Source organism: Barbus barbus, assembly GCF_936440315.1.
Source record: "Barbus barbus genome assembly, chromosome: 15".
Classification (NCBI taxonomy): Eukaryota; Metazoa; Chordata; class Actinopteri; order Cypriniformes; family Cyprinidae; genus Barbus; species Barbus barbus.
Window position 1 is genome coordinate 26,571,941 of NC_136743.1, and position 27,432 is coordinate 26,599,372.

General features: G+C 38.0%; 2 protein-coding genes across 3 annotated transcripts in view; one reads left to right on the forward strand and one right to left on the reverse strand.

The window, feature by feature from the left end:
- The window catches only part of LOC306881419 (adenylate kinase isoenzyme 5-like), a 105,331-nt gene extending 97,088 nt beyond the window's left edge, over positions 1 to 8,243 (forward strand). Inside the window, exons 11-14 of the mRNA XM_079435514.1 lie at positions 2,973 to 3,136; positions 5,169 to 5,285; positions 6,555 to 6,749; positions 7,552 to 8,243. Coding sequence (XP_079291640.1) covers positions 2,973 to 3,136; positions 5,169 to 5,285; positions 6,555 to 6,749; positions 7,552 to 7,617 — 542 coding nt within the window. The 3' untranslated portion in view covers positions 7,618 to 8,243. The remainder of the gene's footprint in view (positions 1 to 2,972; positions 3,137 to 5,168; positions 5,286 to 6,554; positions 6,750 to 7,551) is intronic.
- A 1,543-nt stretch (positions 8,244 to 9,786) lies between these two features.
- The window catches only part of LOC306881344 (ZZ-type zinc finger-containing protein 3-like), a 30,829-nt gene continuing 13,183 nt past the window's right edge, over positions 9,787 to 27,432 (reverse strand). The window contains exons 5-12 of one of the 2 annotated variants that reach the window (XM_079435399.1): positions 27,193 to 27,320; positions 25,167 to 25,238; positions 24,825 to 24,926; positions 24,458 to 24,553; positions 20,687 to 20,836; positions 19,068 to 19,202; positions 11,766 to 11,866; positions 9,787 to 11,353 (exon numbers count right to left, since the gene is read on the reverse strand). In XM_079435399.1, coding sequence (XP_079291525.1) covers positions 11,209 to 11,353; positions 11,766 to 11,866; positions 19,068 to 19,202; positions 20,687 to 20,836; positions 24,458 to 24,553; positions 24,825 to 24,926; positions 25,167 to 25,238; positions 27,193 to 27,320 — 929 coding nt within the window. In that variant the 3' untranslated portion in view covers positions 9,787 to 11,208. The remainder of the gene's footprint in view (positions 11,354 to 11,765; positions 11,867 to 19,067; positions 19,203 to 20,686; positions 20,837 to 24,457; positions 24,554 to 24,824; positions 24,927 to 25,166; positions 25,239 to 27,192; positions 27,321 to 27,432) is intronic. The other variant, XM_079435400.1, reaches the window with a different exon arrangement.

A 27,432-nucleotide genomic window follows, 5' to 3' on the forward strand; every position in this document is an offset into this window, starting at 1 on the left:
ATTGCTCCATGAATGTTTTAAGTAATGCATTGTGATCTGTAATGATCAAAATTAATTTTAACATTCATTTTGAAATCTGAGAGGAAGAACACCCGAACAAATGTTTTTTTTTGGTAATTTCTTTGACTTAGAGGGTTACTCCACCCCAAAATGAAAATTTTGTCATTAATCACTTACCCCCATGTCGTTCCAAACCCGTAAAAGCTTTGCTCATCTTCGGAACACAATTTAAGATGTAAAAAGTATGAAAAACATCGTCAAAATAGTCCATCTGCCATCACTGGAAACTCTCCAGAATGGCGCTATGGTGACGTGGAGGAGACAAATTGTTGAATAAAGTTGTTATTTTTGTTTTGTTTGCGTACAAAAAGTATTCTCGTCGCTTCATAAAATGCAGATTGAACCACTAATGACAGATGGACTATTTTGACTGTCTTTCATACTTTTCTGGGCCTTGACAGTGTTATTTACTTGGCAGTCAATGGGACAGTCACAAGCCTCCCGGTTTTCATCCAAAATATCTTAAATTGTATTGAAAAAAGCTTTTATGGGTTTGGAACGACATGGAGGTAAGTGATTAATGACAAAATTTTCATTTTGGGGTGGAGTAACCCTTTAATATGGATTGTTTAACAAGATAATTAAAAATAATTTACACAGTTAGTGCACCATAATTTTTACCTAGTGCTGTAGCCTAGGACAGTCCACAGATACCCTATGATAAGCTACAGTTGCCACTATGGTCTTTTAATGATGGCTATTTTAGAAAGAGCAAAAATGCAAGATCCATTTGCGGTAAAAGTTTATTTGAATTAACCCAAGCAAAACGAGATTAACAGAACTAAAACTACTGCACACACACTAAACGTCCAGAAAGGACAAAACCAGACCAAGAACAAGGGAAAACACTGGGGTTTTGAATACACTGGGTTACAATAGGCTAACAAGGGACAGGTGAGGCTGATTAATCGCAAGAGAATTGAAGAGGCACATTGAACTGCCAGTTGCATATCTTTCGTGATGAGAAGCCTCCTCATGTGTGAGGAGGTCAAGGTTTGAAGCATGGCTTTCAAGCATGGCTATGTTTTGAAGCATGGCTGCTGGTCATGAGCTGGTTCTTAGCTGGTCATGTGCTGGTCCTAAGCGGGTCCTAAGCAACTAGCTCCTGCTCAGGACCAGCTTAAACCAGCTCATGACCAGCTAAGGACCAGCTTAAACCAGCTCAAACCAGCAGCCATGCTTCAGAACATACCTAACCAGCATATGCTGTTTTTTTTTTAACAGGGTAATAATGCATTTAAAAGGTAAAGACCAAACTTATCTTTAGAATGTTGTTGCAGATTAAATATAACACGGATAACGTTAAATCAATAAATAAATAAATCAGTGGGAGTCAGTAGGCCAGTAAGAATTTTTTTTATTTATGTATTTATTTATTATTTTTTTTGGTGGGAGAAATTAATACTTTACTTGAGTAAGGATGCATTTAAGTGATCAAAAGTAACAGTGAAGATATTTGTATTTGTATTCATCATAGAAAAAAAAGTAACATTTTGTACAAAGATATTAAGCATCACAACTATTTTCAATATTAAAAGTCGTGACGTATTGTCAAGTATGGTGACCCATACTCGAAATTGGTGCTCTGCGTTTAACCCATCCAAGTGCACACACACAGCAGTGAGTAGTGAACAAATGCACACACACACACACACACACCGTGAACACACACCCGGAGCAGTGGGCAGCCATGCTGCAGCGCCCGGGGAGCAATTGGGGGTTCGGTGCCTTGCTCAAGGGCACCTCAGTCGTGGTATTGAGGGTGGAGAGAGCGCTGGACATTCCCTCCCCCCACCTACAATCCCTGCCGGCCGGGGGCTCGAACTCGCAACCTTTCGATTACGAGTCCGACTCTCTAACCATTAGGCCACGACTTCCCCCATTAAGTATAAGAAATGTTCCTTGAACACCAAAAACCATAAGAATGGTTTCTGAAAGATCATGTGACACTGAAGACTGGAGTAATGATGCCAAAAATTCAGCCTTGTTGTTGTAACAGTAATAAATTACATTTAAAAATATATTCAAATTTTTTTTTATATGTATAATTTGGATAATATTTCACAATATTAGTGTTTTACTGTATGCATGATCAAATAAATGCAGTCTTGTTGAGCATAAGAGGCTTCTTTTAAAATAAAATAAAAATACCGACCCTAAAAAATTTGAACGTAAACATGAAATAAATTAAAATAATTTAGGCCTATTAAATTATTTAAAAAATTAAATATAATGAATGGCTAAATATATTAATTTTATCCCTAGACAATGGAGGACAAAACCCCCCAGCAATATTGGCTTTGGAAGTCATTTGTTACCCTACACTAAAAGTGAAAATAGCAACAACTGTAACATTCAATCAGATAGCAATATAATTATAAAGCATTGATTTTGAACCAATAAGATTTATCGGTGGTTGGGGCTATCTAGTAAATAGAGTCCAAGCAATCAACAAAGTGTCCTTCCACTCACTGTTTTGGTTAGGACAAAACCCCCTTTGCCTTTTGCTTAGATGCTTGGATTTTTCAAAGCATTCGTGCAAGTTTGAAATATGCTTGCCACATTTTCGTCATCAGTACTATAGACAGCAGCTGTTGGCTGTGTAGGAGACGTTATCCCCGGGGAAGTCCGCCTGTGGACTGTTTGGATAGATAAGGGCTGCTCTGAGCTGTATGCAGAATCTTAATGAAAGCCGGTGGGACTTCAGTCAGATGGCGAGGTCGGGGTGGGCCAGCGTATAGTGTGAGGTACAGACCATAAGGTATCTACTGATAATCCATCCCACATCTCCCAAGACAGTCAATTACTGAGGATCTGGCCCTTGTTCCCCACTATTTAGAGCAATCTTTCCCATCCATTTTATTTACAGTTTTTCATTATAGATTTACTCACAACTTTCTCATTCTGACTAGGTGGACCGGGATCGGGGAAAGCTCTCCAATCTGAGAAGATAGAGGAGCGATACAGTTTGAAGCGCCTGTGTCCTGGGGACATCCTGTGCAGCGAGTTGCAGTCTCACAGTGAGAGAGGACGATTTCTCCGAGACCTTTTGGAAAGAGGAGAGCAGCTTCCCGAGGTGCACAATCTTGTTAAAGTCCATTACAGAAAATTACAACGATCAGCTTCAGCTGGATTTAACACTTGTGAAACAAACACAGGAAGACACACTATTTCGTAACACTTCTCAGTAACATCTTCCTGAGAAGTGTTTAACCTTTAAAGGGCTGCATGTGTTTAAAAAAGGCTGTGTGAATTATTATAGGCTATGTTAATTAATTTGCACTTACAGTTTTCTTTCCTGGATTGATACATTTCTCGTTGAAACAGGAAGTTGTGCTGGGACATCTAAGTTCTTCCTTTAAAAAAAAAGTCATTTAGCAAAACCACATGATAGTTTTTACCATGAAGACACAAAAAATAATAAATTCCAGACATATAGTTCACAAACAATAGGCTTTTGGAAAATAAATAAAGTATGAGCACAACCAAAGGCAGCAGAAGTAGTGCACAAATGAAAACATACAGGCAAACCCCAATTTTAAACTCCGTGGTGCTAGTTAGAGGTAGGCGGCAATTATAATTTAGGGAAAGCAGACAGTTTATTCTAGAGAGCATTGAGCAAAATTTGTATATGCCCCTGCAAACAAGCTACATTTTTTTGGTTCATTTCCCAAAGAACAATGACTGTCTGTCCACATTGAAAGAGAGAATAATAATAACAACAATAATATTCAATCAGATAGCTGAGTTGTGGAAGCAGGATTAAGAAACCAGTGAGCAATGAACAAATTTGTTGCTTGAATTTTCCAGAAGCATTCCTTAATTTGCAATATTTTTGGTCTATTTTATACACATATATTTTTTTTTTGGGGGGGGGGGCATAATTACAGTTAAAGGAATTGTGACATGGATTATTTTATTATATTATGAAATTAGCTAATGTTAATGACTTTTTCTGTTCCCACAAAAAAACTAAATATATCTTCACTCTTTCTGAAATTATATAATTTTAAGGAGTGGGTCCTTTAAGGCTCGTCAGTAACGTAAGTAAGTGTTTTGACATCATTATCCATATAAAACCGTAATTTACAGACAAATCTTTGTGAAATTGTTTACTTACGGTTTGCGATGCAGCAGACTGCATCATCTTTCAGCAAAAGATTATTTGCAAAGTCTCCATTACACTGTGCTTCGTTTACAAAAGAATCTGCAGTAAAATGCTCTGAAAAAACATACAATTCTCCAACATGATCCGGGACACCATTAAAAATAAATCCACTTGTTCCTGACGCAGGGATCTTTCTGAAGTCAGTGACACAAACAAGCTGTTTAAACCAGATGCATCAAAGTGATCAAGGTTTCACTCTTCCATTTGTCCTGTTGTCAACAGACTCAAATGTCAAGTATGCCAGAAAGTGAACATCAAGTGTAGACAGTGTCAGTGCTGCTGCTGCTGCAAGGTAAAGTAAGGAGAACAGATCTAGATAGGTGGTGCTGGGGAAGAGGAGGGCTCAAGCAAATTCTCATGGTGTGTAGTACTTCGCTCTTCCAGGTCAGGACTGAAATAAATAGGAAAGAGAGATCAATTGGCTATGCTGCCGCTTTAGAAGAATCAAACTGACATCAGCTACTCAGAAGAGTTTCATGACTGAAACTATGCATATATTAAAGTATTTAACGACAGACAATAGCGATATAGTGAAAAATAAGGGGTGTGATCAATCAAACTCATTAAAAAAATAACTGAAATATTCAGGTTTACTGTAATAATTTCAAGCAGGTGTGTTTGATTAGGAATGGAGCTAAAATAGGCAGGCCCTCCAGCCACAGACTTACGCTGTTGTTGTTGTGTTTATTTGCTAAGGTTCGGCATGTGGCTCAGAGAGATTCAGACTTAATCAGATGATTTATGTTACAGTGGTGTTGCCTAGCAACATAACTGTCATTAACATTTGCTGTGAGCTACTTTTAGTTGTCCCAGAAATCAGACTTCTCACTTCTAATCTAATGTGTGTGTTTGTATCTGTGTTAATGCATCCAGACGTTCTCACAGATTGTGAATCTGTATGTGAGTGTTAATCTGGTTTTCTCTTGTGTGTGTGTTTAAGGACACGCTGCTGGATCTGTTGTGTGAGGCCATGGCGTCCACTGTGCGTCAGGGCAAGGGCTTCCTGGTCACTGGCTTCCCAAAGAATGTGAAGCAGGCGCAAGAGTATGAAGCCAAGGTCAGTGATTTTCAGGAATAGATGAAATCATAGGGAGTGAGACTGCAGTCCCCTCTGACAAACACTGTAACACAGTTGCTGAAATATGTTGGAACGTTATGGATATAAGTATAGGGAATAAGGTCTCTCAAAAATGATAACTGACATTGTTTACTCACCCTCATGTTGTTTCAAAGCCATATGAATCTTTGTTTTGTGAAAAACACAAAAGGACACATTTTCAAGGGTGTTCTATGCCCACAAAACAGATTTTAAGTCTTCAAGAGCCATGTGATGGCATTCTTTGAGATACAGGTCGAAAATATGTTGCATTTTTTTCTTCCCTCCACTGCAGCTCTCAAATGTCATTTGCATGTGGGTGTATTTAAATGTTAGTAGTGTTTTTTTAGGTTTTTATTCAAATCTTTTTTACTAGATTTAAATAAGCAAATGCTTAAAATTTTTGTATTGGATAATTATTGCAGTGATTAACAGGTTACTGCCATGTTATATGCTCTGCAACAATTCTTTTTACTTTTTTTGGCCAGATAGTGTATATGTGAATTAAAGACTAAATGAAATTGATCATATTAAACCATATTTTCTCATTTGGGGCGTAACTTGTAAAAGAATATGGTTAGCAACATTCTAACACAGTACACATCAAAGCACATTTTCCAAATCCATTTGTCCTGTTGTCAGAAGAAGCACACATAAAGTATATCAGAAATAGAACAGGGGATCCATTTACTTGTGTTTATTGTTTGCAACTCCGAGCTAAATATCTCTAACGATGTTGGAATTATTAATAAGAATGCTTCTTGTTTGTTAATTAGCTGCTGTTTGTGATAAGCTGCCTATTGACGTGGATTAAACTGCTTGATTCATATTATTACAATGTCTTTATGAACTTTTTGAAGCTTTAAAGTTGTGGTGGAATGTACTTTTAATGGAGGAACAGAAATCTCTCAGTTTTCAGTAAACATATCTTTATTTATTTTTTTCAATTGATGTTTGGGTCTAGAATAGATCGACAGGGTGAGGATAAGTTTTGAATTTTTCAAGATAATGTGACAATGAAACAGAAGAAAACACAATGAAACCATTTAAACAGTGTTTGAAATCCAATATAGTAACATGTAATAATGCAATTAAAGTACTAAATATACTCGAAACATCAGCACATTTTACAGTGCTCGTGATAGATGTCACTGCCTGTATCTCAAAGAAATTGGCTGGCTCTCAGTGCTTGTTCCCTTTCTTACTTCAAATATTTTGTTTGTGTTTCAGAAGGGGCAGCCCGACATAGTTCTATTCCTGGAATGTTCTGCAGACATCATGAGTCGACGGCTGCAGCAGAGGGCCATCTGCAGCCTGCACACTAAAGAAGCCCGAGATAGAGACACTCGCCGTAGAGTGGACGGATTCTGCAGCCTGGTCAATCCCGTGGTCAGTCACTACGAACACAGAGAAGTTCTGCACAAGGTGGGTATGGAAAATCCAAGCTACAATTAGTCATAGCAGTGATGTTTCTGTGTAATTTGGCCAGTGTGTGAAACATTTTAGCTGGTTACATTGACCTCAAGCTAAAAAGAACTGGGGGGGCAATGTGGGGGGCAGTTGTGGCCTAATGGATAGAGAGTTGGACTTGTAACCTGAAGGTCATGGGTTCCGAGTCTCAGGTCCGGCAGGGATCGTAGGTGGGGGAGTGAATAACCAACAATCTCTCCACCCTCAATACCACAACTGAGGTGAGACCCTTGAGCAAGGCACCGAACGCCCAACTGCTCCCCGGGTGCCGCAGCATTGGCTGCCCACTGCGCCGGATGTATGTTCACTACACTTGGATGGGTTAAAGATAACAATCATTTAAATCTATTTATTCAAAGGATGAATAACAGACACACAAATGTAAATCCACCCCAACAATATCTACAAAAAAGATATTTATAGATCAAAAGCTGGAAAGCTCTGTTTTTGTTAGTGCATGAGTGTAATACAAAATGATCACATTTGCAACTGTAACATTTATTGATTGTATCCTGGTGGAAAACACTTTTATTAGAACAGAATTGAATCATTACTCTATGTTCATATCTGATGATCGAGTGATGGCGATGACAACAAAATTAGATGAACCTGTCTCTATATGTGTTAAGATAAACACGTTGAGAGCAGCTGTGTGTTTGTAGGATTTATTAGCACTGTATGACAGTTCTCCTGTGGGTTGATGCCCTACTTTCAGCTTATGATTTCTAATAGCTGTGTTATGTGTGCGTGTATGTAGATTGATGCCGAGCAGCCCCCAGAAGATGTCTTTGAGCAGATCTGCCTGGTCTTGGACTCCTGCTAGAGAGCTTGGACTCTCACTGCCCCCTGGAGGACAAAACCATCAGCTACAGCTCCACCGCAGACTGATTCCATTACACACCACAGTTCATCACATGCACACGCACACACCTGTGATTACAGCTTCTGTATGGCACATTCACTTGGAAAACTACCAACAGCAACTGGCGCCTGTTCATTTCTCACCGTTGTCATTCACTGTAAAAACCAGCACAATAAATCAACAATGTTTATCTCTTGGTATTGAATCTGTATGCTTATGCTTAAGCTCGCTTTCAGCTCCATAAAACACAGTAAGAGAGTTATTTATGACAATCTGGTGCCGTTTGGTGCTTTTGGACTGTCGTTCAGTCAGTATCCTTGAGCACTGAAATCAGCAAAACTGATAAGCATGACGGACGCTGGAGAGCCTTTTTATATTTTAACTTCATGCTTTACATAGTGCTAAGCATGCCAGAATAGTGATTTATTGTATAGGTGAAGCAGAAATGAATGAGCTGGAGAGGGAAATGTTTTGAATTTCACAGCCTGGCTTTCACAGGTGCAATGAGTGGATGGATTTCACAATGAGGTCTGATAACTGTATTCTTCCTTATCAACCAGAGTGAAATAAAGACATTTCATATGTTTAAAGGTTTTTTGTTCTTTAAAAGCAGTAGCTATGGGAAATAATAATGCTTTTGTTGCGGTTAAAGGAATAGTTCACCTGAAAAAGGAAATGTGCTGAATATGCACTCACCCTCAGGCCAGATTTGGAGAAATTTAACATCACATCACTTGCTCAACAATGGATCCTCTGCCGTGAATGGGTGCCGTCAGAATGGGTGAGTCCAAACAGCTGATAAGAACCACAATAATCCACAAGCAATCCACTCTATTTCATAAATTAGTGAAGTGAATAAGCTGCGTGTTTGAAAACTGTTGTTTACTGCAAAAATAAGAGTCCTCTATCCTTAATATTCTTTTCTTTCGTGAAAAAGTTGTATTGTCTGAATCAGGAGAGAAATATGCACAGATCAAGCTTCGTTTATATGCAAAACAGTTATGAACTTGTCAGCGGCTTTTGATTTGAGAGGGCAACGGGAACTTTTTTAGTGGAGGAAACATTATTATGGACTCATATTTTGACAAGGAGTAATGCTTTTAAGTTAAAACTCCTTGATGAATTTGTTCATTACAAACAAACATGTAGCTTTTCATGTTTTCTTGGTTCATGCTGTGGATTATTGTGACGTTTTTATGATCTGTGTGGACTCTCATTCTGACGGCACCCATTCTCTGCAGAGGATCCACTGATAAACAGATGTAATGCTTCACTTTTTCTGAAGAAACAAACTCTATCTTGGATGGCCTGGGGGTGACTACATTCTCAGGAAATTTTATTTTTGGGTGAACTGTTCCTTTAAGGTTTTGTGAAGGTCAATGTGCAAATCATTAAAGGTGAAAAAAAAAAAAAGAATTAATTAATTGGAAGTATTGCTAGCAGTTTTCTCTAGCAGCATCAAAATTAGCCAATGTGGTAAAGCCTGTCATATGAAAACGTCCGCACAAGACAGTATTTTTTACTATTACTTTACTAAAGCAAATTTTTGTCTTCCTTCCAGCAACCTGTCACTCACATGAGATCCAACTATCCAATCAATTCCCAAGTCCTGTTCTACATTATTTCTCATTCAAAAAGCCATTTACTAGTACATCGACAAAGATGCCAGCAAATTAGTATAATGAAATACTCCAACGTTTAGTGAAACATCATTTCAGTATGGCAAAATACACTGACGGTAGTGAACTGCAATCATAAAACACTTTTTATAGAAAACTCTTGTCCCAACGCATTTCACAATTTATTAATGTGTAAAACCTTTGAAATTAGCAGCAAACTATTGAATGCAGCTTTATATTAAATAGCGTGATATCATCTGCATCAGTTATTTCCTATGACTGAAGTGAATATTCTGATATCCATTCTTTACATTAATAACTGTAATACAATGACAGTATCGCTTCATATCAGAAAAGAATGGACTGTATAGCATTCAGAATAACCTAACACCCTCTGGTGGCTGAAGTGTGCCCTAAAAATACACAGGTCACTAACAAAACTTATTGATCTGTGCTTATATCAAACTTAAGTACTGAAATAAATCAGAAAGACAAATCATAATACCCGAGTCATGTAGTGTAGAAAGACTTTTCACATACTTTTATTTCCACAGTTCTCCTCTAACATTTTTTACATTATTTAAGAACAGACTGTTATACACGGATATCGAAGCGGGTCAAGGGAGGGGAGGTGAACAGAACAGAACCCAATACAAAATGGTCTACTCAAAGCACAACAAAATGCATGTGTATAAAATAACGTGGGAGTGCGGCGCACGTGCGACGACTACCACAAACTCGATTTCGTTATTCTTCGTCTTTTAAATAGATTAATAAAAATACAATCTTTTCATGGACCGTGAGGAAACTGCGAGAATTAGAGGGATCTAAAGGTGTGATGATGGCTGGGCAGTTTTTCACAGAGGGCAAACGTGCCACGAGTTATTTATTTTCTTCTTCTAAAACAAGTGGCCAGGTTTCAATCGACTGGACCGAAAAAAAAAAAAAAAATGGCACACGGCAACTACCACTGGCTACTTTTGACCATATATTTGAATACTCCACATGATCAACAACAGTACACACTGAGAAAAGAAAGCTCTCCACGAGCGCATTAACACCTTCCGGATCTCAGCTGGTCTTCTCCGTGCTGTAGTGCTTCAAGGTGTGGGAACCTATTGGGTTTAGTGGAGTGGCTTTTTTTAAATTCGGTGTGATTTAAAAAAACAAGAAATGAATGTAAATAAAGTGACAACATCATGGAACGGTCGTATGAGGAAACAAAGAGCAGCTTCTAGTGAAAATGGTAGCCCATGGCAAGAGACACGTATGGGGTCTGTCAGCCAGAATTTTGTGTTTTTGTTTTTTTTAACCCCTGTTTAGAATGTAGGAGTTGTGAGCGAACCTCCTCGATTGGTTAAAAACCTGGTATGAATCAAAGACGACAGTCTCAGCACCAAGTTCCTTTCCTTGTACTCCCGCCTCATGAAAAGAGCTCACACACAAAGCTTCACTTATAAATATTTCAACTACAGACGACATTTTGCACTTTAACGCGAGCCCAACCCCGCTCCCACCGATGAATCCAAAGCCGCGCGCTCCTCCGAGAGGTGCGTCACTGACGCCCGTCACTCAAAAGGCGGAACAAAGGGAGGCTTCGGGTTGCCTTCTAAATGTCCTGGGATTGGGAATGTCGGTGCGCCTTTTCTTTTGTTCATTCTTTCCTCTCGTTTCTTTTGATTTGAGATAGTGTTACTTGACGAGACCTGGTAAGGTTTGACAACAGGGTGCTGCCCCCTCCCTCCCACCCATGAACCCTCCCCCACCCCCACCCCATCCCCCTCCGGCAGCGGGTCGGGGCGAGGTGCGGCCCATCTGCGGTACCCTCTCGCCCAAACGTAAGCATTTCTTTGACTTGGATGATGAAGCCATGCACAGAATGCCCTGGGGGCTGCTGCCCAGCCCTGGATACTAGCGCTGGAGCTCGTCCCTGTCATCTGTTGGCAGGGAAGTAGTTGGGGTCCAGGTAGTTGTAGCCTGTGCTCTGCGGTAAGCAGTAGTCTTTGTCCAGGAAGGTTTCGGCCTGGCAGACTGGCTCCAGTCTGTGTGTGGGCTTGTGGGTCTCCGTTTTAAACAAACTAAAGGGGCAAACAGAAAGGTGACTGGTTAGGATGAGACAACTGACCAACATTTCAAGTTAAACAGAATGGGAACATGTGGATAATAAAAATACAAAGCAGGCCTGAGATTCCCCATCTTAGATTGAGGAGATTTCCTTCGTGAAGATTTTCAAATAAAACATGACTTTTAAGTCATTAAAAAGATGAAGGACGAATATCACAAGTATTAAGTCATAAAATTGTCTTAAATATATTCAGTGGTATAACAAACGTCTTGTTTTTTGGAATTTGAAAAACATGAACTGTGATCCAGCCTAATGTGATTACCTTAAAGAACTATGATTTCAGAGGACACATTTCAAATGGTGCATGGTGAGTTAACGGTCTGTATATTAACACCACAATGTGGGAAAAACCCAGCTCCACTCACCAGTCAGAGCAGGAACTGCAGAAGTCCACGGCGTTGTCCTGCGGACAGTCCTGACAGTGCCACCTTACACCCTGGATGGGATCCATGCCACACATGTCACACTGAGTGAGAATTATTAAAAAAATAAAAATAAATAAGCTGATCATGAAAAAGAGCCACATTATATTATTATACAGCTGTCTAAGAGATGGCCTTTATTACTTGTCGCTTTGTTGCGTCGTGTCTGGGTAAGCCACAATATTAAGTTAAAGGGATAGTTAACTGAAAAAAAAAAAAAAAAAAAAAAAAACATTTCTGTCATCATTTACTCACCCTCATCTGGTTTCTAAATCTGTAGGACTTTCTTCTGTGGAACATGATGTTTTATCAGCGTTTTTGTCCATACTAGGGCTGTGCAATTCATCGGAATTCAGTTTCAATTTCGGCCTCCAACAATTATGAAAATACAATAAATCGAGATAAAACTATTATTGTGCCCCATTCCAGCAGTGCGTTTTCAGTCCTCCATAAAAGCTCATTTTCACGTGAAAATCAGCAAAATCATGTAACGTGACTTTTGAACAATGGGACGTGCTTGAGTTATTAAAGTTGATTAGATTTATTAATGTTTTTAAAAAGCGCGAAAGAGAACTTGCCCTGTTTCCTCAGGAGGATATCGGTGTATGCGCTCACAGACGGAGCAGAGCACAGACAGGTAAAGTCATATTTTATCTTTATGAACGTATGCGCCTAAACGGTCAAATACACGCAAAAATGTGTCAAAATGCAAAAAAAACTAAAATAACAATTTACTCAACCATTCTTCTCCCCCGAGTTTTAGAGAATATCACAATGCATTAGGGGTGGGAGATACGAGCTAAAATTCATATCACGATATTTTCCACTGCCCAGACGATATCGATATTGAAAAACTGGAATCACATTTTAGTAGACCTTAGTTAAATTACAGGCAAAATATGTATTTTAACCTTATATAACTAGAAAAGAAAAAAACAACATGATTTCAAGATCTATAAAAAATAGAATGGTCTGACTTTAGATGTATGAAATTATGCTACATAAAGACATCTGAGCAATTTATCTAAAAACAACATATTATAGCCTAGGACTCTAAAGCAGGGGTCGGCAAGTAAGTTTGGCATCGGGCCCAAAAAAAAAAAAAAAAAAAAAAAAAAAAAAAAAAAAAGAAATCGCCACTAGAAAATTTGACGGGCCAGAACATAGTCAACGGATAATTTAAGAAATTAATTAATAAAAAGTGCAACTAGAATTGCCTGACTGTTACAATGTCTTTTGTAAGTGGTAGTGAGCTGTTAACTGTTTAAATCCTGTAGTAGGACAGTCATTATCAAAAAGCCACATTTGTGGCGGTGTCCAGCAGAGTAGCTATGTGAGCGGAGTGGACCAGCAACAATTTCCCCTCCGCGCTCCAAGCATTTAATAATCACTCCGCTCCAGCTCCGCCATTTCCCGCTCGGCCTTTGCCGACATGACAAGCTAATTACATGGTTGTCAGCTTTAAAAGGTATAATTGCTGCTCTTTGCAGTGCAAATTTTGTTTGTGATGAAAATAGTATGTTTTCGGCAGTTATTTTACCTATAATATGCTTTTCTTACAGATTTCTGCTCATTCGAAATCAGATACAGAAGTAGCACTGAAAGATTATAATTGTATTGAGATAGCGACTGCGTGTGAATAAGTGTTGTAGTAGTTGTTTAAATCATGCTTTCAACTGAAAATATTCAGTATCTAGAAGGAACAAACAAATGATCCTTGAGAACCATCAGCCTTCACATTCTTCCTGATTTGAGTGATCCTTCTCTATCAAGCTAGCTAAATATGTTTAACGTGAATTCTTCCTGAATATGCAGTTATATAACGGCCGGGTCGTTGGCATGAATTGTACTCGTGATGGAGCGGCAGTGGAGCGCTCTCGGAGCGAGTGAAAACCACGATGCTCCGACTTTTAAAAAATCCGCTCCTCCCTCAATTCAAAATCAGACTGCTCCACTCACATACTCTGATTTTGAGTAACTGTTGCTGTCATGACAGATCTATTTCAGAACCAGCCGCTATCAAAATAATCTAGCTGCGGGCGCCAGTTTTGGCCCGCATGCCGCCTGTTGCCGACCACTGCTCTAAAGACTTCATATAAAAGATCAGAGTTATATCATGTAACATACCTCAACTGAAATTAAAATCATTGCAATAAATTCTCAGTTGGTATGATGGCAATAAGTAGTAACAATTCCTATCAAATCAACATGAAATGCAAAAAATATATGTAAATGATGGAAGATATTACACAATAAATGTTCTGATAGAATCTCTGTTTGGACATTTATTGGGAGTTTTTTTTTTTTAATCCAGTGTTTGTTTTTAGTTCTGATTTTATGTCATGAAAACCCACTTCATATTAGCCACATTCAATGGCACTCTCCTCTAAAACAGTGAACATACAGTTATATGACAGTTACGTAATTACATTGTCTGCAAATACATTAAACCCATAGTGTAGTAAAGTTATGACAAATATGGGAAATTCCTTATAGCGTTATATTTGGTCGCCACATCTTAAGTATTGGGAATAGTGCATCCGACCCTTATCTAAATAGTTCTGTCATAAATCAGTGTGTGTGTATATATATATATATATATATATATATATATATATATATATATATATATATATATACACACATACATACACAGTGGGTACGGAAAGTATTCAGACCCCCTTAAATTTTTCACTCTTTGTTATATTGCAGCCATTTGCTAAAATCATTTAAGTTAATTTTTTTTCCTCATTAATGTACATACAGCACCCCATATTGACAGAAAAACACAGAATTGTTGACATTTTTGCAGATTTATTAAAAAAGAAAAACTGAAATATCACATGGTCCTAAGTATTCAGACCCTTTGCTCAGTATTTAGTAGAAGCACCCTTTTGATCTAATACAGCCATGAGTCTTTTTGGGAAAGATGCAACAAGTTTTTCACACCTGGATTTGGGGATCCTCTGCCCTTCCTCCTTGCAGATCCTCTCCAGTTCTGTAAGGTTGGATGGTAAACGTTGGTGGACAGCCATTTTTAGGTCTCTCCAGAGATGGTCAATTGGGTTTAAGTCAGGGCTCTGGCTGGGCCATTCAAGAACAGTCACGGAGTTGTTGTGAAGCCACTCCTTCGTTATTTTAGCTGTGTGCTTAGGGTCATCGTCTTGTTGGAAGGTAAACCTTCGGCCCAGTCTGAGGTCCTGAGCACTCTGGAGAAGGTTTTCGTCCAGGATATCCCTGTACTTGGCCGCATTCATCTTTCCCTCGATTGCAACCAGTCGTCCTGTCCCTGCAGCTGAAAAACACCCCCACAGCATGATGCTGCCACCACCATGCTTCACTGTTGGGACTGTATTGGACAGGTGATGAGCAGTGCCTGGTTTTCTCCACACATACCGCTTAGAATTAAGGCCAAAAAAGTTCTATCTTGGTCTCATCAAACCAGAGAATCTTCAGGTGTTTTTTAGCAAACTCCATGCGGGCTTTCATGTGTCTTGCACTGAGGAGAGGCTTTCGTCGGGCCACTCTGCCATAAAGCCCCGACTGGTGGAAGGCTGCATTGATGGTTGACTTTCTACAACTTTCTCCCATCTCCCGACTGCATCTATGGAGCTCAGCCACAGTGATCTTTGGGTTCTTCTTTACCTCTCTCACCAAGGCTCTTCTCCCCCGATAGCTCAGTTTGGCCGGACGGCCAGCTCTAGGAAGGGTTCTGGTCATCCCAAACGTCTTCCATTTAAGGATTATGGAGCCCCCTGTGCTCTTAGGAACCTTAAGTGCAGCAGAAATTATTTTGTAACCTTGGCCAGATCTGTGCCTTGCCACAATTCTGTCTCTGAGCTCTTCAGGCAGTTCCTTTGACCTCATGATTCTCATTTGCTCTGACATGCACTGTGAGCTGTAAGGTCTTATATAGACAGGTGTGTGGCTTTCCTAATTAAGTCCAGTCAGTATAATCAAACACAGCTGGACTCAAATGAAGGTGTAGAACCATCTCAAGGATGATCCGAAGAAATGGACAGCACCTGAGTTAAATATATGAGTGTCACAGCAAAGGGTCTGAATACTTAGGACCATGTGATATTTCAGTTTTTCTTTTTTTAATAAATCTGCAAAAATGTCAACAATTCAGTTTTTTTCTGTCAATATGGGGTGCTGTGTGTACATTGAGGAAAAAAAAAATGAACTTAAATGATTTTAGCAAATGGCTGCAATATAACAGAGTGAAAAATTTAAGGGGGTCTGAATACTTTCTGTACCCACTGTGTGTGTGTGTGTGTGTGTGTGTGTGTATATATATATATATATATATTTCAAAGTGCACAATACGTAGGCTATAAGACCACATGAACTTTAAGAATCATGAATCATATAGGCCTACTTTTTTGTTTGTGTTTAGATGAATCACAAACTGTTAAACTAGGTTATTTACAATTAATTCAAGCACACGATTAATTTCTAATATTTGATTATTATGATTTAGTAGTAATAAATTCTAAAGAAATTACAGAGCCATCTTTGAAACCTGATTGGTTAACATTTGACAACGTTTAGTTTCAGGTGCGAAAAGAGAGATTTGCGAGTGCACAGGATAGTTTGAGTGAGAGGAGAAACATGTTTTAAGTGCGCGCACTCTCACTGGATGAGAGTCCGGTTTTTTGCGAGAGCAAAATAAATCCGCGTGCGAGCGGAAAGATTTGCGCTCGTGCATTATTTGAATGTGCTTTCGTGCTACAATAATGCACTCTCCACATTTGTCATTAAAATAATGGCATATAAATAAAGCTGCTCTGCGCTTATGAACATGGAGGTAAGAGCAAAAGAAAATGCCATCTAAAGTTTTCTGAAGAGAGTTCCCTTCAGATACTCGTTAATATTAACCCCCCGCCCCCAATTAATTATTTATATTTTTCTTCCTATATTTCGAGCATTGTGAACAGTGATCTTGTGTTGCCTGCTCCAGTCTTTGTGTTCGTGTTCTGCGTCTCTGTCCTGTGTTAACGGCCATTTACAGACTTAGTAATAATACCACACAAATGAAATTTTGGGAAATTATTGTAATCCAGTTTGTGTGTAGTTCCGAAAAGCCGATCGTGTGTTTGGAGCAAAAACTTTCCGGTTCTCATTTATGTCCGATCAAGCATCTACGCAGTAATGGCCGCGGGGAAAAAATCTTTGTCTGTCAATCCAATGAAATCCCTGAATATGTAATGGTATCCACGGTATAACAAAATCCATATCATGGCACAACATAATACTGGTAGTCACGTTAATACCAGTATAGCACCCACCCCTACAATGCATACGCACGCTTAGGCGTAAATTACACTTATTACGCAGCTTTCATTCATGCGCGCACTTTCCCCTCGAACGTAAACAACGCTGATTACGTCAAATACGTTCTTGGCTACTCTCTAAAATGGTGGACGTAACTCGGGGGAGAAGAATGGTTGAGTAAATTGTTTTTTTTTTTTTCTTTGCACAAAAAAAAAAAAATTGTATTCTCGTAGCGTCGCAAAACTGAAGTTGAGCCACTGATGTCACATGGACTGTTTTACCGATCTATTTACTACGTTTCTGGATCTGGGAACATTTCAGTTGCGTTGCTGTCTATGGAGGGTCAGATAGCTCTCCGATTTAATCAAAAATATCTTAACTTGTGTTTCGAAGATGAACGTTTTCGTGTTTCGTTTGGAACGACATGAGGGTGAGTAATTAATGACATTTTTCATAACCGTGATTACAATCTTGACCAAAATAATCGTGATTATGATTTGTGTCATAATCAAGCAGCCCTAGTCCATACAATGAAAGCCGAGCGCTTCGTGGGTAGAGCCTGGTTTATTAGTAATTTATTAGTCGGTACCAGTGTTGGGGAAAGTTACTTTTAAAAGTAATGCATTACAATATTGCGTTACTCCCTAAAAAAGTAACTAATTACGTTACTTAGCTACTTTTTATGGAAAGTAATGTGTTACGTTACTTTTGCGTTACTTTTTAAATATGAGCAGGGCTTGATTGTTTTTAATACAAGAAATTACATTAATACAAATGTAAAAGCCCTGTATCTTGTGAAGGAAAAGTAAATTCACGTCTGTAAAGTAAAACTCAGGATAAGAAGGTTTAACACTCTTCAGCAATAAAAAAAAACAATGAAGTACAATTGTTAGTTTATCTAAAGTCATTTTTGCTTATTAATATGGTTGAACTGGATCATCAAAGGTCAGCAGTAAAGACATTGGTTAATAAAATGGGATTAGATACATTTGTGTTGTTTAACATATTTAATTATTGCAGTTTGCGTCATATTCTGAGTTTGCATTTCACTGTTTTAATTAATTTTGATGAATACTAAATCAGTTTTTTGCGTGGGATGAATTCATGCACATTCACATTTAGATCTATAGTAACAGCATGCTCACACAGCGCACTGTCAGTCAATAAATGGGGAAAAAGTAACTCAGATATTTTCTTGTAAATTAAAAAGTAATGCGTTACTTTACTAGTTACTTGAAAAAAGTAATATTATTACGTAACTCGCGTTACTTGTAATGCGTTACCCCCAACACTGGTCGGTACATAATACAGCATCTGATGTGTCCTGTGCCATACCTCGTCTTATTTGTTTTTGTTAATAAATGTTATGCAAGACAGTTTGTCATTGCAGCCTAATGTTTTCTTGTAGTTGTGCTTTTTAATTAAGAATAACAATGAATCCATCTTTTGTTTAAGTCTTGAAAAGAGAAAGGTGTACAGATATAAGCAAAACAGACAATTATCTTTTCTTGTAAAACGTGACACCAAGATCGCAAATTTGAAAGTGAAAGCGCACGAAAAAAGGAATTCCTGATCACAAAATTGAAATCACAAATAATACCGATGAAAAAGAACGGGTTGAATGTTGAACACTTTCGTTACCATATAACTATAACCTATGATTAAAGTTCATTAGCATGCACTGAATAATCACATGTTGTAGCAAAAAATACAAAAATGTGACAACCAATTATGTGCTCCTGTGACCAACTGAGAAAGTTCGTCGCAAAAGAGCGACCAGTGGGAAGGCTGAGTCTAGAGCCCTGTATGAACAAAAATATTTTCAGCATTCTTCAAAATATCTTTTCTGTGTTCCACACAAGTCAGTCATACAGATTTGGAACAACACGAGGGGGATTAAAAGATGACCTGATTTATATTTTTGAGAATCAGAGACATCACAATGGAAATAGGCAGGTAAACGCGTACCTTATAGCCTACGTGCTGCATGAGAGCGCTTTCAGCCTGGATCTCCTGTAGTTTCTGTTTTTTGAGTTTCTTCAGCTCCAGTAGCTCCTTATACTCCGGCAGGTGCCTCAGCTCCACTGGAACCCCTTCCTCATCCTGAAACATCACAGCAGGGTCAGAAGAGTACAACACTCTTTACCACATCAGCTGTCACTGCTGCACTACAAAATATATTTACAAACTACTTTTTAAGTCTGGAATATTCTCTTCAATGGCACAGTTTTTTTTTTTTTTTTGTTAGGCTAGGTTAAGGCTACATTTCCTGACCCTGTTCTCCCTTTATTTTATTGTCACAACACCCAAAAAAATGTTGCCGTAAAAATAAATATTATTAATCAATTAATTTATTTAAATTTATATTATCAGACATTTTTCCCAAATAGTTAAAATAAATCCTAAAAACAGTTATGTTATTGTCTGGTAATAACAACAGAGATGGTGTGAAATTAAACAGAAATTAATTGATGGTGTGAAAATAATATTCAAATTGCATAAATAAATGGTATTGTTTAAATAAAAGTTTGGGGTCCATAAGATTATTTTAGTTATGCTCACAAAGGGTGCATTTAATAAATCAAAAATACAGTAAAAAGTAATTATTGAGAAATATTTTTACATTTAAAACATTTTCTGTTTTAATATTTTAAATAGTAACTTTTTCCTGATGGGAAAAGCTGAATTTTCAGCATGATTACTCCAGTCTTCAGTGTCACATGATCCTTCAGAAATTATTCTAATATGCTGATTAGCTGCTCAAGAAATATTTGAAAACTGTTGTGCTGCTTAATATTTCTGTAGAAAACCTGTGACTTTATCAATTAAATGCATCCTTGCTATATATATATATATATATATAAAAAGTTGTCATTTTAATACTGCAGGAAATTGTATGTATGAGCACCACGATATAACAGAAATCAACACTGCAATGTGATAATGACAATGGGTTTAGTTTGTTGACAGGTAAAGCTCCATTTCCAATATTTCCATGCAGGCTTTACCTATGGCTTGTGATGTCATGATTTGTAGTAAGTCTATATTTGGTGCATGTAAGGTTCGCTGATGCTTGGCAACGCGCGACTGGTTATGTTATCTGTAGGGCCCACTGACCAGTGTCGCGTAAAGGTTACATATCAGAGCCAGAGAAAATGTCAAGCCACTGCAGTCAGTTCACAGTCACTCAACACACAGCCCTCTTTACACAGTTCAGCTGAGGAGATGCAAACATCGAGTCATCTCTAATGATTTTGGCAGGGGTGTCTGTCAAAAGGCAGCTCATCATTATTAAATGATCAAACATCAAGCAAATCCCAATTGTGGAAATGCCAGTTTGCGGTCTTTAAAGGATTTCCTGTTTGAAAAAGGCCATCAAATGTTTGCCCGAGGGGAAGAGAGGAAGTCGCTATGATGAATCCAAATGGCTTTCAAAAAGCAGTAAGAATTTTTCATAAATCGATTTACGTATTTGTTTTTCTGTTTTCAGCTTCTAAATCAATTTGCTTCAATATGATCTGATAAAATGTTGTGGGAGCTCTCAGATTTAGTTGGACTTGAACTGTGAAATTTTAACCAGGACTGACCGAATCATCCGCTCCATTATCCTGGAGGCTGTTGAAGAAATGAGAACGTTCATCCTCGTCATCCATGTAGACGGGCGGCTCGTATGAGGTGAGGAACGTAGAGGGCCTGTAAAGGTGCTTATTGAGGTGGTGCTGTCGCTTACTGGAGGCCTGCAATTATAAACAACATGTCCTATCAAAAAACATGCACCGTAAAGCATTTTAAATATATATATTTTTTTAAATTTATTAAAAATAAATAAATTTTTATATATAATATACACACACACACACACACGGGGGGAGTTATTTGATCCCCTGCTGATTTTGTCCATTTGCTCACGGACCAAGAAATTATCAGTCTATAGTTTTAATGGTAGGTTTATTTGAACAGTGAGAGACAGAATAACAAAAAAAATACAGTAAAACGCATTTCAAAAAAGTTATAAATTGATTTGCAGTTTAATGAGCCAAATAAGCATTTGATCCCCTATCAATCAGCAAGATTTCTGGCTCCCAGGTGTCTTTTATACAGGTAACAAGCTGAGATTAGGATCATTCTCTTAAAGGGAGTGCTCCTAATCTCAGCTCGTTACCTGTATAAAAGACACCTGTCCACAGAATCAATCAATCAATCAGATTCCCAACTCTCCACCATGGCCAAGACCAAAGAGATGTCCAAGGATGTCAGGGACAGGATTGTAGACCAACACAAGGCTGGAATGGGCTACAAGACCATCGTCAAGCAGCTTGGTGAGAAGGTGACAACAGTTGGTGCGATTATTCGCAAATGGAAGTAACACAAAATAACTGTCAATCTCCCTCGGTCTGGGGCTCCATGCAAGATCTCACCTCGTGGAGTTTCAATGATCATGAGAACGGTGAGGATTCAGCCCAGAACTACACGGGAGGATCTTGTCAATGATCTCAAGGCAGCTGGGACCATAGTCACCAAGAAAACAATTGGTAACAGACTACACCGTGAAGGACTGAAATCCTGCAGCGGCCGCAAGGTCCCCCTGCTCAAGAAAGCACATATACAGGCCCGTCTGAAGTTTGCCAATAATTCAGAGGAGAACTGGGTGAAAGTGTTGTGCTCAGATGAGACCACAATCTAGCTCTTTGGCATCAACTCAACTTGCTGTGTTTGGAGGAGGAGGAATGCTGCCTTTGACCCCAAGAACACCATCCCCACCGTCAAACATGGAGGTGAAAACATTATGCTTTGGGGGTGTTTTTTTGCTAAAGGGACAGGAAAACTGCACCACATCAAAGGGACGATGGACGGGGCCATTTACCGTCAGGGCTAGGGCATTGAAAATGGGTCAAATACTTATTACACTCATTAAAATACAACTCAGTGTATAACTTTTTTGAAATGCGTTTTTCTGGATTTTTCTTGGATCTTTCTGGACTTTATTTTGTTGTTATTCTGTCTCTCACTGTTCAAATAAACCTACCATTAACATTATAGACTGATAATTTCTGTGGGGAAACGGACACAATCAGCAGGGGATCAAATAGTTTTTTTTCCCCAATCTCTGTGTGTGTGTGTGTGTGTGTGTGTGTATATATATATACATACACGTACATACATACATATATATATACACACACACACACACACACAACAGTTCAAACGTTTTGAGTAAGAATTGAGAAAAAAAAAATTATGTTTATTCAGCACAGATGCATTGAATTGATTAAAAGTTACAGTAAAGACATTTACATTGTACGAAAATAAATACAAACCCGATTCCAAAAAAGTTGGGACACTGTACAAATTGTGAATAAAAACAGAATGCAATGATGTGGAAGTTTCCAATTTCAATATTTTATTCAGAATACAACATAGATGACATATCAAATGTTTAAACTGAGAAAATGTATCATTTTAAGGGAAAAATAAGTTTATTTTAAATTTCATGGCATCAACACATCTCAAAAAAGTTGGGACAAGGCCATGTTTACCACTGTGTGGCATCCCCTCTTCTTTTTATAACAGTCTGCAAACGTCTGGGGACTGAGGAGACAAGTTGCTCAAGTTTAGGAATAGGAATGTTGTCCCATTCTTGTCTAATACAAGCTTCTAGTTGCTCAACTGTCTTAGGTCTTCTTTGTCGCATCTTCCTCTTTATGATGCGCCAAATGTTTTCTATGGGTGAAAGATCTGGACTCCATTTCAGTACCCGGATCCTCCTTCTACGCAGCCATGATGTTGTAATTGATGCAGTATGTGGTCTGGCATTGTCATGTTGGAAAATGCAAGGTCTTCCCTGAAAGAGACAACGTCTGGATGGGAGCATATGTTGTTCTAGAACTTGGATATACCTTTCAGCATTGATGGTGCCTTTCCAGATGTGTAAGCTGCCCATGCCACACGCACTCATGCAACCCCATACCATCAGAGATGCAGGCTTCTGAACTGAGCGCTGATAACAACTTGGGTTGTCCTTGTCCTCTTTAGTCCGGATGACATGGCGTCCCAATTTTCCAAAAAGAACTTCAAATTTTGATTCGTCTGACAACAGAACAGTTTTCCACTTTGCCACAGTCCATTTTAAATAAGCCTTGGCCCAGAGAAAACGCCTGCGCTTCTGGATCATGTTTAGATATGGCTTCTTTTTTGACCTATAGAGTTTTAGCCGGCAACGGCGAATGGCACGGTGGATTGTGTTCACCGACAATGTTTTCTGGAAGTATTCCTGAGCCCATGTTGTGATTTCCATTACAGTAGCATTCCTGTATGTGATGCAGTGCTGTCTAAGGGCCCGAAGATCACGGGCATCCAGTATGGTTTTCCGGCCTTGACCCTTACGCACAGAGATTGTTCCAGATTCTCTGAATCTTTGGATGATATTATGCACTGTAGATGATGATAACTTCAAACTCTTTGCGATTTTTCTCTGAGAAACTCCTTTCTGATATTGCTCCACTATTTTTCGCCGCAGCATTGGGGGAATTGGTGATCCTCTTGCCATCTTGACTTCTGAGAGACACTGCCACTCTGAGAGGCTCTTTTTATACCCAATCATGTTGCCAATTGACCTAATAAGTTGCAAATTGGTCCTCCAGCTGTTCCTTATATGTACATTTAACTTTTCCGGCCTCTTATTGCTACCTGTCCCAACTTTTTTGGAATGTGTAGCTCTCATGAAATCCAAAATGAGCCAATATTTGGCATGACATTTCAAAATGTCTCACTTTCAACATTTGATATGTTATCTATATTCTATTGTGAATAAAATATAAGTTCATGAGATTTGTAAATTATTGCATTCCTTTTTATTCGTAATTTGTACAGTGTCCCAACTTTTTTTGGAATCAGGTTTGTAAATAAATGCTGTTCATTTAAAACTTTCTACAGATCCTGTAATAAACTGTATCATGGTTTCCACAAAAACACTGCATAACTCTTATAAACTGTGACAACAACAAAATTTTTACTTAGCAGCAAATCAGCTTATTAGAATGATTTCTGAAGAATCGTGTGACACTGAAGACTGGAGTAATGATGCTGAAAATCCAGCTTTGCCATCACAGGAGAAAATTACATTTGAAAATATATTAAAACAGAAAACATGTATTAAATGTAATAATATTTCACAATATTACTATTTGTACTGCATTTCTGATAAAAAAAAATAAAAAATACTAGTTAAGCATAAGAGACTGACTTCAAAAATATTTAAAAATCTTACCAACCCCAGACTTTTCAATAGTAGTTTGTAGTTAAAATATTTTAAAATATATATTACAGTTTATATTATACATTTTAAAAGACCAATTTACCTTTTTACTGTACGTGCAGACATTGGGTGTTCTGCCTGGTACTGGAATACCAGCTTTTGTCAGTTTTATGAAATATTTCTGTACCCTGCTAGCAACCTGTGAAGAAGAGGAACAAAAACTTAGTATAAAAAAAGAGCTGGCCCTGTATCCAGTGGTTAAGCTTTCCTACCACAGCTTTTAGAGGTTAAGACTCCTGTCCCATTAGTGAAAAACATTTTAAATAATAGAGAGTCTCCATTAAATGGGGCTGTAAGGATGTTAATTGCCTGACTGCTTTAGAGAGCATTGAAAAGGTGACTAGAGATTTGAATGTCCATCAAGGCCAAAAGATGAGGGTAACTGTGTAGAGCGGGGCCTGAAGACGCACCTGTTTGGCGTTTCTGTTGCCAAGTTCATCTGCGATCTTCTGCCAGCGTTTAGACTCGACCTCCTCTGGTGGAAACTTCAAAAGCAGCTGCTCCAACCTTTTCTACAAATTTCACATACGAGATGTGATGAGCAAACAGCCAAATCTTACAGCTCAAGAGCTACACAAAATACTAAAATGCACATTCTATCATAAATTAGCTTATGTCAACAGTTAGCTTCTGTCCAATAATTTGAATGGAGAAGTAGCTTTTTAAGAATGGTACATTAAAATTGACTCAGATGTTTGTTCATAAAAGGCTCTGAGTTCATGGCTACCAACAGCTCTTGGGTAGCTTCATACCTGCTCTTCAACAGTCCACAGCTGGTTGAAAGTGTCAGGTTTGTTCTGGTTGAACAGCCTCCCTCTAATCATCTGTCCAAACACCATAAATCAGAACACGTTAGCAGTAGCACACAGTTCAAAGCTATACATGGACATTATCTTAAGATTTTAGGTTAAAAAAAGAACATTCAGAAGACGTAAGTGGTCAACCTGCTTTAAGGTATTTCACTTTTTTTCTTTGTATATTTTTAACTTATGTATTTTTTTTTTTATATTTGTATTTATATATATATATATATATATATATATATATATATATATATATATATATATATATATATATATATATATATATATATGATGTATATATATGTGTATAATGGAAATATATATACACACACATACATACACACATATTAGTGCTGTCAAATGATTAATCGCATTCAAAAAAAAATTTTGTTTACATTATATATGTAGTACGTGTACTGTGTATATATGTAAATACACACACACATAAAGTATATATTTGGAAAATACTTATGTTTATACATTTATTTATTCATATTCTTATATTTTATATTATATATATATATATATATATATATAAAAATATATTTAATATATAAACATTATCTGTGTGGAGACGTGCTGATATCGCGTTTGGTCTCGTTCTGTCTCACGCGCTTGCTTGGCCATTTGTTGTGGAAAAAAAAAAGAAGGAAAGTGTGTTCAAGCACCAGCAGAAAACAGTGTAAAGAAATACTCTTTGAGAGAAACAGTCTTTATCAGAATTGGAAGTTAAAAGCAGCTCATAAGTGTATTTACTTGTCTTATTAGTGTTTAGCGCAGTTGTCGTTGCAAGGACACGCTTGTTTTGTTTACTGTGTGGAGACGTGCTGATATCGCGTTTGGTCTCGTTCTGTCTCGCATATCTTGTCAGTCTGCGCTTGCTTGGCCATTTGTTGTGAAAAAATAAGGAAAGTGTGTCCAGCTAAGTTCAATTAGTATTTTGTTAGATGGGTATAAAAAAAAAAGCTTAGTTTACCGCGGCAGTGGGAAATTTTATTTATATATATATATATATATATAATTTATAAATGCGTATGTATATATGTATGTGTGTGTGTGGTTGTACATATACATAGATGTTTTTTTATGGTGTTTGGCTTAGTGTTATGTTAGAATCATTATTATACTCATAACCTTTGTTCTTTAATATTGTGAATTGTTTTTAGCTTTATTTTTTGTTTGTCTTTTTGTCAGATTTTCAAGTACTTTTTTTGCTTCAAATAAATGTTTGTAATGTTTTAATTCACCTCTTACCTAGATAGTTTGATTCGTGGCTTATAACGCTTTAACAAACACTTCTGGAACCAACACACCTGAAAATGTGGGTGGGCAATAATGAACTCTACTGACTTTTTAACCATTAATTATGAGATAGTGGGTCTGCTCAGATTTCCTGATCTACCAAGAGACCAATGGAAATGCTTTATTCATCGATTTAATACATATACACACTCCATATCAAAAGGAGGACATGGTTTCTCCCACTGGTTTCCATAGATACCATCTTCTCGCTACATGTGCTGCATGCATGAACATCCTGAACAAGACAGAAGGGCTGACTGGTGTGAAACTGCAGGTAGAAAGCTAGTTTGTCTGAACACAGCACTTCCATAAAATGGGCCAGGTGATCAGCATGCTTGCAGTGCATTTTTGTTGAAATGTTACAGAAGAATGAATATGGATGGAAATCTTGTGCTCTCGGGGAAGATGTTGTGCATGCAGAGCACATTCAAGTTCACGTTCAAGGGCTCAAACGTATATGTTAGGTCTTGATTTTATTATGTATCGGATGCAGTGGTGTGTGATGAAACGTTGAAATCGTAGGTCATGGGGAAAAAAATAAGCAAAGCATAAAGGAGAATCTGTAACCCCATGTTTTCCAAAAAAACACAACATGCAGGTTCATAGTCAAGACGGCTGTATATGGTGACAGAATACAAATGACGAGAAGTACAAAGACTTAATCTGAGTTTACCTGAGTTCTGCTACTGGACATGCTGTGTTCTGGACCGTCACTTGACGGCAGGGAGGAGGAGTAGACGGATGATGAGTCACCCTCCTTCTTGGAATCCACAGGACTTTTTGGTCGAGCAGGCAACCCCACTACAGAAAGACAAAAGCATTGCCATTGAACGGACATATCCAAAGGGTCCACTAAAACTAGAAAGTAATTAAAAAATAAATAAATAAATTATAAGCATTCATTTGTGGTATT